Consider the following 14,745-nt stretch of genomic DNA (forward strand, 5'->3'; position numbering starts at 1 on the left):
CTCCACGTCAATCACAGCGCGGCTGTTTGTCGATTGAAGGCCGCGCCTGTCAATCAGAGGCTGTAGGTGTGGTTGTGGCCCGAAGCACGCAGCAGGTGAGCGACAGGAGCAGTCAGACAGCCGGCCAGCGGAGAACTTCAGGGCAGATTAGTGTCAGTTAAAAACAGTCGGGACCATTTCCCCCAAAGCCCCTCCAAGTATCCGCTTCTCTGTTGCCGCCCGCTGACGGTTGACCGTTAACCGTCCGGGCTCCTCGCGAACGAGTGACGCAGGCGATTCCAATGCATGGGGCGTGGCTTCTGACCCCGCCCATTTCCACACTGACCCCGCCCACTCCCACTCTGACCCCGCCCACAGGCGGAAGCAGTTGGAGTAGGCAGTGATCAGACTGTAAGGGGTTGTGGTCAGGCTGCAGTCACTGGTCACTGAGACCTGGGACAACATTCCCCAGCGAGAGGTAGCATAGAGTCACTCCACAGTTAATGTTTCTGTCACCATCTGGATAACTGTGTGGATTGAATAACCTGGTGCAGGACTGGCTGATGTCAGTAATGTTTAGATATAGTTGTGAATAGCCACTTGATCAGTCAGTACTAACAGAGGTAGAGGAGGAATGGGCAGAGACATTTAGTATAACCTCCTACCTCTCAGTATTTCACTGTCTGTGTGTTGCACACACGTATGCTCAGAGTTTTGAATGTAACTGCAGGGAAACTTACAGAGTGCAGTCAAAACAGCCGCTCCACAGAAAAAACACAGCCAGTTATCATAACTCGTGTTCTCTAGGAAATCCTGCAGCAGCAGTTTGAAGAGTGTTTGTCTTGGAGTGTGCTCTGGTCTTCAGTGGGGGAAGAAAAAGCCTGAGAGGAAGATACTGGCCAGCTGAACTCCTCTGTTTCTGAAAAAAATATACACTTGGTATGAGTTCAAAATGAAATCTATTTGTTATAGACTCATAGAGTCATACAGCACAGAAACAGACTCTTTGGTCCAGCCACTTCATGCCGAACATAATCCCAAATTAAACTCGTCCCACCTGCCTGCACTTGGATCATATTCCCTCAAAACATTTCCTGTTTATATCTTTTAAATGTTGTAACTACCCACATCCACCACTCCTCTGGACGTTCATTCCACACACGAACTGCTCTGTATATAGAATAAAGCCCCTCATGTCTTTTCAAAATCTTTTAGATTAGATTACTTACAGTGTGGAAACAGGCCCTTCGGCCCAACAAGTCCACACCGCCCCATACCCCTACATCTACCCCTGACCTAACACTACGGACAATTTAGCATTGCCAATTCACCTGCCCTGCACATCTTTGGACTGTGGGAGGAAACCGGAGGAAACCCACGCAGACATGGGGAGAATGTGCAAACTCCACACAGTCAGTCACCTGAGGTGGGAATTGAACCCGGATCTCTGGCACTGTGAGGCAGCAGTGCTAACCACTGTGCCACCATGCCTTTCTCTTTCCTTAAAAATGTGTCTCTGGTCTTGAAATCCCCCATCCGCCAATCTCCCTTCCCACCTATGTGCTCCACCCTCCTCTCTGACCTATCACCTCCATCCCCACCCCCATTCACCTATTGTACTCTTTGCTACCTTCTCCCCAGCCACCCACCCCATTTATCTCCACCCTGGAAGCTCCCTGCCTCTCTTCCTGATGAAGGGCTTTTGCCTGAAACGTTGATTTTCCTGCTCCTGGGATGCTGCCTGACCTTTTCCAACACCACTCTAATCTAAACTCTGGTTTCCAGTATCTGCAGTCCTCACTTTTGCCTGCCTGAAAAAAGTCCCATCCTATCCAGCCTCTCCTTATCAGTCACACCTTCCATTCCCAGTATTCTGGAAGAGTGCTTGAAAGAAGTTATTGTGTTTCCTGAGCAAGTCCTAATTACAAAAAAACATTTGCAGTGATCTCTAACAGAAACCAATCCATTTTTTGCCACAAGCCCTGGAGTTATACCAGGTTTCATAATTGTAGAAAATGAAAGCCCTCAAATAAAATACTAAATAAAATATTAAATAGCAGCAGAATGTTTCCTGACACAAACAGTGAGTTGACTGTGCCCACTTTGTGGAAGATTATACGATCAAGTCTCTGATTGATGTGGGGCAAGAACCCACAACCTCCTAGCTGGGAGGTGCATGTATTACCATCAAGTCGCAATTGACACATAAGAACTAGCACCTGGGTGTATTGAGAGTGATAACGAGTCATTTCACAAAACAGGTCACAGCCCTGAAACATGACCTGCTTCTCTCTCCATAGATGTTGCCTGACTTGCTCTACATTTTCTACTTTTATTTCTGCAGTCTTTTGCTTTTGTTTTAAAATAGAAGCTTTTTTTTTAATAAAGCCTTTCACTTGGACCCAGTTCTAGATAGAACATAGAACATTACAGCACAGTAAAGGCCCTTCAGCCCTCGATGTTGCACTGACCTGTAAAACTAATCTGAAACCTATCTAACCTGCACAATTCCATTTTCATCCATATGACTATCAGTTGGTGAGTCTGCTACTGTTGCAGGTAGTGCGTTCCATGCCCTATTACTCTCTGAGTAAAGAAACTACCTCTGACATCTGTCCTATATCTATCACTTTTCAGTTTAAAACTATGTCCCCTTGTGCTAGCCATCACCATTGGAGGAAAAAGGCTCTCCCTGTCCACCCTATCTAACCTTCTGATTATCTTATATGTCTCAATTAAGTCACCTCTCAACGTTCTCTCCAAGGAAAACAGCCTCAAGTCCCTCAGCCTTTCCTTGTAAGACCTTCCCTCCGTCCCAGGCAACATCCTGGTAAATCTCCTCTGCACCCTTTCCAATGCTTCCACATCCTTCCCATAATGCAGTGACTAGAACTGTACACAATACTCCAAGTGCGGCTGCACCAGAGTTTTGTACAGCTGCAACATGACCTCGTGGCTCCAAAACTCAATCACTCTACCAATAAAAGCTAACAGGCCATATGCCTTCTGAACAACCCTATCAACCTGAATGGCAACTTTCAAGGATCTTGTCGCCAACAAAATTTGACATCGTAGAGGTGAAAACTGATGTTAAGAAAATAAATTGGATTAAATTAATTTTTCCTTTTCATTGTAATAAAACAGGGCTTGTTGAGATAACAGAATGCCAACAGAAGGTGATCCTACTAGCCTGGTTAAAACAGCCCATCTGATTCTACTGTCGACCTCCTGGGGTATGCAGATATGGGTCTCATTCATATCGGGTAAGATGTGGAAGAACACTACTGCAGAGTTAATCAGGATCTGAACTGTGTGGTGAATGAATTAGGTTTTTGGATCACAGATTGTCACCAGAAACTGTCTCACAACATTTTATTTATGAAATGATTTTTAATTATATGATTTTGTTACATGTTCTTTAAAGATGTATTTTCTTTAAAAAAACGTGAATTGAGTAATTCTGATTTGATTAATTGTAGTCACATGTTGCTAAGTAAAGTGAAAAACTATGTTTTGTGAGAGGACAGGCAGATCATAGCAATTCTGGAGTTGATCAGTTCTGGAAAGATGGTACAGCTGAGAGTTGTGCCCGTTAGCAGGGGATGTGCAGGTTTATGTTGGCTGGCAGCTGATAAACTGGAACTGTGGCCTAGCACTGCCTGGTCTCAGCTGCATTGAGGTGTACACCAGCATCGCCTGGTCTCAGCTGCATTGGGGTGTACACCAGCATCGCATGGTCTCAGCTGCATTGGGGTGTACACCAGCATCGCATGGTCTCAGCTGCATTGGGGTGTGACCAGCATCGCCTGGTCTCAGCTGCATTGGGGTGAGCACCAGCATCGCCTGGTCTCAGCTGCATAGGGGTGTACACCAGCATCGCCTGGTCTCAGCTGCATTGGGGTGAGCACCAGCATCGCCTGGTCTCAGCTGCATTGGGGTGTACACCAGCATCACCTGGTCTCAGCTGCATTGGGGTGTACACCAGCATCGCCTGGTCTCAGCTGCATTGGGGTGTACACCAGCATCGCCTGGTCTCAGCTGCATTGGGGTGTACACCAGCATCACCTGGTCTCAGCTGCATTGGGGTGAGCACCAGCATCGCCTGGTCTCAGCTGCATTGGGGTGTACACCAGCATCGCCTGGTCTCAGCTGCATTGGGGTGTACACCTGCATCGCTTGGTCTCAGCTGCATTGGGGTGAGCACCAGCATCGCCTGGTCTCAGCTGCATTGGGGTGTACACCAGCATCACCTGGTCTCAGCTGCATTGGGGTGTACACCAGCATCGCCTGGTCTCAGCTGCATTGGGGTGAGCACCAGCATCGTCTGGTCTCAGCTGCATTGGGGTGTACACCAGCATCGCCTGGTCTCAGCTGCATTGGGGTGTATATTAGCATCGCCTGGTCTCAGCTGCATTGGGGTGAGCACCAGCATCGCCTGGTCTCAGCTGCATTGGGGTGTACACCAGCATCGCCTGGTCTCAGCTGCATTGGGGTGTACACCAGTATCGCCTGGTCTCAGCTGCATTGGGGTGAGCACCAGCATCGCATGGTCTCAGCTGCATTGGGGTGTACACCAGCATCGCCTGGTCTCAGCTGCATTGGGGTGTACACCAGTATCGCCTGGTCTCAGCTGCATTAGGGTGTACACCAGCATCGCCTGGTCTCAGCTGCATTGGGGTGTACACCAGTATCGCCTGGTCTCAGCTGCATTGGGGTGTACACCAGTATCGCCTGGTCTCAGCTGCATTGGGGTGAGCACCAGCATCGCCTGGTCTCAGCTGCATTGGGGTACATACCAGTATCGCCTGGTCTCAGCTGCATTGGGGTGTACACCACATCGCCTGGTCTCAGCTGAATTGGGGTGTACACCTGCATCGCCTGGTCTCAGCTGCATTGGGGTGTACACCACATCGCCTGGTCTCAGCTGCATTGGGGTGTACACCACATCGCCTGGTCTCAGCTGCATTGGGGTGTACACCAGCAAGTGTAGGCCAGTAGCTTGCAAGGGAAGAGGAATGGGGGAGAGTCACAAGATAATGATGGCCAATGAAGGCTATATGGCTCACCTGAAAAAAATACTAGCCATCCCAACCCCCACCTCCTTCCTCACAGCTGTCTGTTGTTACTGAAAAGATTTTCACCTCCACATCACTGCTCCACGTAAGGTAGATTTTGCTGAATCAGTTCTCAGTCTTGGGTTTGGGAATTTGAAATTGTAATTTTTTACATGAGGTAAGGTCAGAGTTTAAAGGTTTGAAATCTGTTCTTTCTCCACAGGATTTGTTCTGATTAACAGCGTTAGCAGACATACGTTTGGCTTGGTTCAAAGCAGTCTGTTTCCTTACTACCTGTACTCTGTCCTCGGAGGTTCATTTCTCAACCTGGCTCTTTATGCCTTATATCACCCACATGAGTTACTCAACAATGATGAAACTGTTCAGGTAACTGAGAGACAACATATAGCTGCTATCGAGATAAGATACAGTGACTCAGAAACTACATACAAAAAGAGGTAGTTGCTTTAGTTTCCTGCTCTACTGAAGACTTGGACTCTTGTTACCCAAGATTCTGTCCATCGTTTCTCCTCTGTTCTTACGTCTCAGTTAATTGCACAACACTTGACAGGTACAACCTTCCTTTATTATTCCCCACTCACACCCCGGCAGGAATCATTGGATAGTAAACTGGAGAGAGATTCCCAAATGATTGTCCCACCAAGCTCCAGCCCAGATATGAGATCAGTTACGTTGTTCACCCTCATTCCTGCGAATCAGCTAAACTTAACACAGAGAGGTCAGAGGGCAGGAGCATACTCTGTAGTTCAATGACTTTAACAGTGAAGTCAACATAATATGTTAAATTAAGGTGTAAAAATAATTCTATGAGAAACAGGCAAGAAGTTAGAGCATATGAGAGAGGAGCTGCAGGAGGCCATTTTGCCCCTGGTGCCTGCTGCACTATTCAAGATATTCGTGGCTCATCTTGTGGTGTTTCAACTTCCAAATTCTCATTTACCTTAGATTCTGCTCAGCGAGACAATCTATTTACCTCTACCCCTGCCTTAGAAATACTTTAGTGCTCCTGAAACCACTGTCTTCTGAGGTAAAGAGTTCCAAAGTTTTAGAAACCTCTAAAAGAAAAACAAATCCTCCTCATCTGTGTCCCGAAAAGGTTGACCCTAATTTTAAAACAATGTCTCCTAGTTGTGGACTGACCTTTCCATGTCCCGGATCTTGTACACTTCAATCCAGTCATCCCCCAGGCTTCTGAACTCTGGTGGGAACAATCCCAGCCTGTCTAAACTTTCCTCATAAAACAACCCACTCATTCCAGTATCAATCTCATAAACCTCCCCTGAACCACTTCCAATCATTTAACATCCTTCCTTAAATAAGGAGACCAAAACTGGACACAGTGTTGGAGATGTGGGCTCACCAACGTCCTGTACAACTGAAGTGTAACATTCTTAATGTTTGATTCCTTTGGTAATAAAGGAGGGCGTCCCATTAGCCTTCATGATTGTGTGCTTTACCTGTGTCTTAATCTCCAGTGTTTACTGCTGTAGAATACTTAAACCCTTCTCTCCCTCAGAATTTCAGTCATCCTCCAGTTAAGTCATACCCTGCTTTTTTTACACTTCTTGTTAAAGTGAACAACTTCACATTTTCCAACATGATATTCCAATGTTTGCCTATTTATTCAACCCAACTCTATCTATCTGCAACGTCCTCAAGTCACCTTTACAACTTTCCCACCCTTCTTAGGATCATCTGTAAATGCAGCCACTGTACTGTCACTCCCCTCGTCTGAAACATTGATGGGAATTGGAAAACATTGAGGCCAAAGCACAGATCCGTGTAGGACTGCACATCTCACATCCGATAAATATGCTCTCTGGTTTCTATCAGCCAGTCAAAAGTTAAAGTGTTATCCCAAAACAGTGATACCCCACAGCCTTTGATGTGGCACCTTTTCAAATACTTTCTGGAAATTCAACTTCAGCCTGTCTACAGAATCTCCTTTATCCACAGCACATGGTATTCCTTCAACGAACTTCAATAAATTGGTCAAATATGATTCCCCTTTGATAAATCCTGCTGACTTTTCATGATTACCTTGAGTTTCTCTAAGTGCCCATTTCTAATTTCTTTAATAATGAATCCAATTCCTTCCCCTTGACAGACATTAAGATAACTGAACTATCATTTCCTGTCTTCCTCCCTCCCTTCTTGAGTAGCGAGGTTACATTGCTCCTTTCTAGTCTGCTTTCCTGAATCTAGGGTTTTGTTTTAACAAATGAACACCGATGCGTACTATCTCTTTAACAAACTAAGACCTTAGGATGAAATCCATTAGGACCCAGGGATTATCCAGTCAGTTCCAATGAATCTCGCTGTATCTGTGCCTGCCCCAGGTTTCTCACCTTTCCTGCTCCTATATAACCAGAATTTCAAAACTAGATGCCAAGCCATGCAGACTCTTCATTCTCCGTTACATGATTCAAGCACTGATGGAGTTCTTCATGTACATTCTCAGTAGGTACCATTACAGTGAAGATGCAGTTAATCATGTGCTTTGCTGCAGGTTCTAATGTTTAGACAAAAGCGTTAGACCCTTCAGAAGAAGGATCACTGGTCAATACAAATACATGGTTAGGAAAGGTTTAGAAGGATCTGGGCGAAGGGGTTAGTGTGCATGGACATTTTGGTCAGCATGGACCAATTTGGGGTGAAGGGCCTGTCTCCCTGCTGTAGTTCCCAATCTCAGCAGGGTGCTACAGAGATGCCGAATCTGTGTTTGCAGCATCGGTGATGGTGGCAGAGAGAGGTCCTTTTCATTAACCCCCTTGTGGGTATGTGCTGAAAAACAGTGTGACTGATCCGAGGGAGGAGAGTCCATGCTGTCTTCTGCAGGAGATGTGGGGACTCAGGGAAAACTAATGGAATTCATTTCACTCCCAACCATTCCTTTTTTTCCCACAGATAACATCGTTTTTTGTCTGTGTGATCTTCTCTGCACTCAATGCTCAGTGGTTCGGTCATACAACGTCAGAGATTATGTTTAAGATGCACGAGATTGAGAAGGAACATCACTTGGGGCAGGAGATTGGGTTTGGGACGAACCGAGAGCCCTATAAAAGGTTGAAGAAGAAGGACCCGAAATACATGAGACTGAGCCGGAGATTTGTGAAATACCATGTCCTGTCCATGGTGTGTAACCTGATCTGTGTTCTCTGCAATGGAATCAATCTGTTCTACACTGCAACCAATCTGAAGACTTTCTAGAAAATCTCTGCTCCTTCCTCTGTGTCTGGCAAGGACTTTCTTTTGGAATTTTGTAATATCCTGGACATTGTAATCTCTGTGTGTAATCTCCATGTTGATGATTGTGTTTAAATATTTCAATTACTGTTCAGGAAACAGCTCAATTTCGAAAAGCTTCAATGTCTGAGGAGCATAGTGGTGTAGCACATTGTCCTCCTAGCCCTGTGACCAAGTCAGTGCCTTGTGTTGGGATCTGTGCCTCAGTCTGGTACATGAGGTGGGTTTGGAGCATCCTGACTCATGTCAGTGTAGTTTCACAACACAAAACCCGGTGTGAAATCACACTGGATGAAATGGTGACTTCCACTGCGGCCCTCTCGGGGGAACCTTTACTGTGTCTTGTTGTGGAATTTCCATCTTCTTTTTTATGTGAGCTGTGATGAGATTCACCAACTGCAACTCTGCTAGGAGCTGGTCCGGGGGGGGTGGGGGGAGGTGAAGTAGGCAGGTATCACTCTGTTGCCCTGGAAACGGTACTGGGATCCAGCAGCAGCAGCAGAAAGTGTGCAGGCAATGAAAAAACCATGATGTGCATTGAGGATTCTGTGATTTAACTGCCTGGAATTGTGCAGAGGACAGTCAGAGGGTCTGAATCCACTGTAGCACTATCTGACACAGGTTAGAAACTGATTTCTGTTCTAAGGCCCCAAATGTTTTTGTCAGCACAGAGCAAATTAGTTCACAGTCACAGAGTCTGATGAATACAGGAAGGTGAAACTTTCTATGTCCAATGATAAAATACTGTGCATACTGGAAATCTGAAATATCAAAGTTTGGGAGAAGATTTGTAGCTCGGGTCCTCGTTGTTGTGGTTCTGTTCGCCGAGCTGGGAATTTGTGTTGCAGACATTTCGTCCCCTGTCTAGGTGACATCCTCAGTGATTGGGAGCCTCCTGTGAAGCGCTTCTGTGATCTTTCCTCCGGCATTTGTAGTGGTTTGAATCTGCTGCTTCCGGTTGTCAGTTCCAGCTGTCCGCTGCAGTGGTCGGTATATTGGGTCCAGGTCGATGTGCTTATTGATACTACTATTATAGGACAAGCCAAACAGAGAACAGCCAGGGAATTCCTAGAGGCATGGCAATCATCCACAGATTCAATCAATAAGCACATCGACCTGGACCCAATATACCGGCCACTGCAACGGACAACTGGAACTGACAACCGGAAGCGGCAGATTCAAACCACTACAAATGCCGGAGGAAAGATCACAGAAGCGCTTCACAGGAGGTTCCCAAGCACTGAGGATGTCACCGAGACAGGGGACGAAATGTCTGCAACACAAATTCCCAGCTCGGCGAACAGAACCACAACAATCTGAAATATAACCAGGAAGGGTCAGACAGAGAAACAGGACTAATGTCCCAAGTCATAATCTTCCGTCAAAACTGGGAAATGTTTCTGAAATGGGGTGGAATGGAGGGTGGAGAAAAAGCAAGATGTGTGAAAAGACAGAAGGCAGGAGAGATTCAAAGAGAAAAGAATTATTGTTGATGGGCCGAAGGGACTGAGATTGCAATGTGTAAGTAAACATAGGGCACAAACTTGGCTGAGTGACAGGAAACAGTAATGGATCATGAGTATTATTCAGGCTGGAGTAAGGATTGTCATCAAGCTTCCCAGCGGTCAGTCCTGGGACTCCTGCTTTTCCTCATTTTTATAAATGATCTGAATCTTGGTCTCCTGATGATGAAAACTTGAAAGCATTACAAACAGAGGAAGAGCAGGATAGCGTGTAATTTCAAAACGACATTGTATGGTGATCAGTATGATTGGTCGGATACTGGTTTAGGGTTAATGCTGAGCACTATAAGCCGTTTGCAGACATGCTGATCTGATTCTGTCTGAACTCAGTGTTGACACCAGAAGGCTGTAATGTGCTGACAATGTACTCGTCTCTCAGTGGGGAGACCATATTCAGATTGGGTGAGGCAGCTTTGCAGAATCCCTCTGTTTATTGAATGTCACCATGAGCATGACCACTCTGGTCTCCTGTCCTTCAACATCTCTCTGTCCTTCACCTCCTACATGTTGCCAGTGAGGCTGAGGGAAGAGCAGCTCCTGTTCCCATTCAGTACTCTACTGCCTTGTGGACTCAATACTGAGAGGTTAACAATTCGCTCCAGAATCCCTGTCCCTGTTTTGTTTCCTTTCTCTACGTTTCAATTTTAATCATCTTTTTGCACTTGGATTGCAGGTATCCATCACTCTGCCATTCACCCCTCCTCTGGACACACTTTCAGTTTCTTTCCCATTCCCTCCAGATCAACACCATCAGCTCCTCTGTCACCAAGTGTCTCCCATCTCCTACCCAAATCACCAACGTTTCCTTCTGTTCCTTCTCCACATCTCTGCCATCCAACAGCTATTATATTATTAACCGTTCCTGGTTCTGAGAATAGGCTACTGACCTGAAATATTAACACTGTTTTACTACATAAATGCTGCCAGACCAGCCTAGTCTTTCCATCATTGTATTCTGGATACGTTCGACGGGAGCTGATCTTCTGGGTGAGTGTGACCGATGTGATGGTGATGCTGGGTCAGTAACCAACCTCCAAACACAATGTGTTCTCTCATCTGAGGAGCTGCCTTTGATATAATAATTAAAATAAAGGTCTAATCAAACAAAGAGATTATCCAGTATTATCCTCAGTGTATATCGCGGGCTGCCCCAGGCAGTAGCTCTCTCTGCAGGGAGGCTGGGGCCCAGGTACAATCACACCAGGTAACCAGATCCCTACCTACACACTGAGGGGTCTCCATCCTACTGTGTCAGTTCAGGTCAGAAAGTGTTGTTGGGGGGAGGGGGGTGTTGGTGATTGGTTGATTCCACCCTCTCCACCTGTTTTCTCCCCCCACCCCACCCTAGCCACAACCTCTGCCGTGACAGCCAGAGAGGAAGATAAACCAACAGTGACAAAAACTGCCCCAGGAAACAGGTTTCCCAGCTAACATCTTCCAGCTATGGTCACCATTGTTTCTGGCAGGAATTGCACAGTTAAGCTGAAAGAGCTAGAGTGATGACAGAAGTGCTCCAAGATGGACGGTGTGTGTGAATGTATGAACCTCAGGTGGTACCAGAACAGGATGAGCTGAGATACTGACCATGTCAGATACTCTATTGATCCACATCAGTCACAGAGAAGTTCTCTATTAGGGAGTCCACAACTTGTATATGACAGAGCACCAAACCATCAAAGACTGAGTGAAAATTGAAGTGTCATCTACTGTATCTGTTGCACCCAATGTGGTCACCTCTACATTGGGGAGACAGGATGGCTACTTGCAGAGCATTTCAGAGATCATCTCTGGGGCACTCACACCAAATAAACCCACTGGCCCATGGCTGAACACTTCAACTCCCCCTCCCACTCCACCAAGGACATGCAGGTCCTGGGCCTCCTCCACTGCCAAACCCTTACCACCTGGCGCCTGGAGGAAGAATGCCTAATATTCTGCTTTGGGACCCTGCAACCACACTGGATCAATGTGGATTTCACCAGTTTCCTCATTTCCCCTCTCCCCACATTATCCCAGTCCCAAGCCTCCAACTCGGCACCTGACCAGTCCATCACCTTTCCCACTTATCCACTCCACCCCCCAGACCTGTCACCTTCTCCCTCGACTTCATCTACCCATCGCTTTCTCAGCTACCTTCCCCCTCCCATTTATCTCTCAGCCCTCCTGGCCCGCAAGCTTCTTCCCTGATGAAGGGCTTATGCCTGAATCATTGATTCTCCTGCCCCTCGGATGCTGCCTAACCTGCTGTGCTTTTCCAGCACCATATTCTCGACTCTGACCTCCAGCAGCTGCAGTCTTCACTTTCTCCTCCTGAAGACTGAAGTGACCTAGTTTCTGATATGGGGGTCACTGTGCTCAGAACTATGACCTTCCCTAGCATCGACAGAGCTCCCAATGGGACTTTTCCACAGTCTGGTAAGATGGTTACTCAGTGAACCCCAGTACAGCTGGAACAGGAACAATGAGGGATACTGACAGGTGCAGCCTGAAGATCTCTAAGATTGGTGATATACACCTTATTTTTACAGTACTGTGAAACAGAAGCTGTAATTGGGAGTCAGCTGCTTGTCTGAAGTCAGGAAAGATGTTACAGATCCAGCCATATCCTGTAGTGGCTGCTTAACAAGCTATCTGTCGATTACCAAGTAACATTATATGTTTGTTAAAACATTATCTTTTTATGTCATGTAAAATCTCAACACATTCTATTTCTGATCATGTCTTACATTTCCCACCAGTTTGATCTTAACAATTTGTGTATTAAATGTATGAATTGAAATATTTGAAGCCATCACCTTTGACAGGAGTTCTGTTGCTGATCAGCTGAAATGGCAGTATATGTTCACAGATACACATTGCTTTCGAATCTTGCACATCCACAGGTTCTCTCTTTGACATACCCTTTGACAATAAATGACAATTTGGAGGAGTCGGTGTTGGACTGGGGTGGACAAAGTTAAAGATCACACAACACCAGGTTAGAGTCCAACAGGTTTATTTGGAAGCACTAGCTTTCGGCGCGCTGCTCCTTCATCAGGTGGTTGTAGAGGACACAATTGTAAATCAGAATTTATAGCAAACATTTACAGTGTGATGTAACTTTTGCTATAAATTCTGTAACATATGATCCTGCTCCACAACCACCTGATGAAGGAGCAGCGCTCCGAAAGCTAGTGCTTCCAATTAAACCTGTTGGACTCTAACCTGGTGTTGTGTGATATTTTAACTAATTAAATAATGTTTAGCTGAAGAATGGTTTCAGACAGAGTGACTGAGCTGGAAAATGCCTGGTTAGTGCTGAGTTTTAGCAGTGACTGATGTCAGGAGAAGTGCTGTAATGACACTAAGCTCAGAGCAGGGAAATTAAACCAATTCTGTGCTACTCCTTTAGACATCACTATACTTTTTGGTGCAACACAAGGTGCAAGGGTGAGGGTGGGATTGGAGGGTGTATTGTCCTGTCCTGGGTATGGGTGAGGGTTGATTTGGAATCAGTGAGGAGGGTCATACTGTATGGAAATAGCCCCTTCAGTCCAACTCATCCATACTGACCAGATAGCCTCAATGAATCTAGTGCCAGTTGCCAGCACCCAGCCCATATCCCTCCAAACCCTTCCTATTCATATACCCATCCAGATGCCTTTTAAATGTTGCAGTTGTACCAGTCTCCACCACTTCCTCTGGCAGTACATTCTATGTACACATACCACCCTCTGCGTGAAAAGTTGCCCCTTAGGTCCCTTGTATATCTTTCCCCTCTCACCCGAAACCTGTGCCCTGTAGTTTTGGACTCCCCGACCCCAGGGAAAAGAACTTGTCAATTTACCCTATCCATGCCCCTCATTTTATAGACCTCTATAAGGTCACCCCTCAGCCTTTGATGCTCCAGGGAAAACAGCCCCAGCCTGTTCAGCCTCTCTCTGTAGCTCAAATCCTCCGAACCTTGCAACATCCTTGTCGATCTTTTCTGAACCCTTTCAAGTTTTACAACATCCTTCCTATAGCAGAGAGACCAGAATTTAACAGTACAATATTCCAAAAATGGCCTAACCAACTCCTGCACTGACCAATAAAGGAAAGCATACCAAACATTTTCTTCATTATCCTGTCTACCTGTGATTGCACTTTCAAGGAGCTATGAACCTGTACGCCAAGGTCTCTTTGTTCAGCAACACTCCCCAGGACCTTCCCATCAAGTATATAAATCCTGCCCTGATTTGCCTTTCCAAAATGCAGCACCTAAATTATCTAAACTAAACCTCATTTGCCACTTCTCAGCCCATTGGCCCATCTGATCAAGATCCTGTTGTAATCTGAGGTAACCTTCTTCACTGTCCACTACACCTCCAATTTTGATGTCATCTGCAAACTTCTAAAAATACTTCCCATGTTCACATTCAAATCATGTGTTAAGTGTTTACAAGAACATTTTTTTATTCTAGAGAAGGAGCAAAACATAACCGTCTCTTGGGAAATAAGGCAGGGCGAGTGACTGAGGTGTGTCAGTGGGGGAGCACTTTGGGATTAGTGACCATAATTCTATTTTAAAATAATGATGGAAAAGGATAGACCTGATCTAAAAGCTAAAGTTCTAAATTGGAGAAAGGCTAATTTTGATGGTATTATGTAGGAACTTTCAAAGGTTGATTGGGAAAGGCTATTCAAAGCAATGGGATGGTTGGAAGGTTCAAAAATGAGATAACAAGAGCCCAGAGGCAGTATATTCCTGTTTGGGTGAAGGGTAAGCTTGATACATGGAGAGAATGCTGGATGACTAGAGAAATTGAGGCTCTGGTTAAGAAAAAGAAAGAAACCTATGTCAGACTTTTTTTCATTAGAGAAAAAGAGGAGGAGAGGGGACCTAATTGAGGTGTACAAGATAATGCGAGGCATAGATAGAGTCGATAGCCAGAGACTCTTTC

At 45.8% G+C, this 14,745-nt stretch overlaps 1 protein-coding gene across 3 annotated transcripts; it reads left to right on the forward strand.

The window, feature by feature from the left end:
* Nucleotides 1-51: 51 nt before the first annotated feature.
* On the forward strand, nucleotides 52-9,416 carry LOC140468200 (transmembrane protein 205-like). 3 transcript variants are annotated; one of them, XM_072564437.1, is made up of 5 exons: nucleotides 52-95; nucleotides 787-918; nucleotides 3,124-3,242; nucleotides 5,257-5,420; nucleotides 7,962-9,416. In XM_072564437.1, exons 3-5 carry the CDS (start codon nucleotides 3,143-3,145, stop codon nucleotides 8,262-8,264), a joined length of 567 nt encoding a protein of 188 aa, XP_072420538.1. In that variant the 5' UTR covers nucleotides 52-95; nucleotides 787-918; nucleotides 3,124-3,142; the 3' UTR covers nucleotides 8,265-9,416. The 3 variants fall into 3 exon arrangements, with proteins under 3 accessions (XP_072420538.1, XP_072420539.1, XP_072420537.1); XM_072564438.1 differs by lacking the exon at nucleotides 787-918 and having other exon boundaries at nucleotides 65-95; XM_072564436.1 differs by lacking the exon at nucleotides 52-95 and having other exon boundaries at nucleotides 334-918.
* Nucleotides 9,417-14,745: the final 5,329 nt, after the last annotated feature.

Source organism: Chiloscyllium punctatum, chromosome 46 (assembly GCF_047496795.1).
Source record: "Chiloscyllium punctatum isolate Juve2018m chromosome 46, sChiPun1.3, whole genome shotgun sequence".
NCBI classification, from domain to species: domain Eukaryota; kingdom Metazoa; phylum Chordata; class Chondrichthyes; order Orectolobiformes; family Hemiscylliidae; genus Chiloscyllium; species Chiloscyllium punctatum.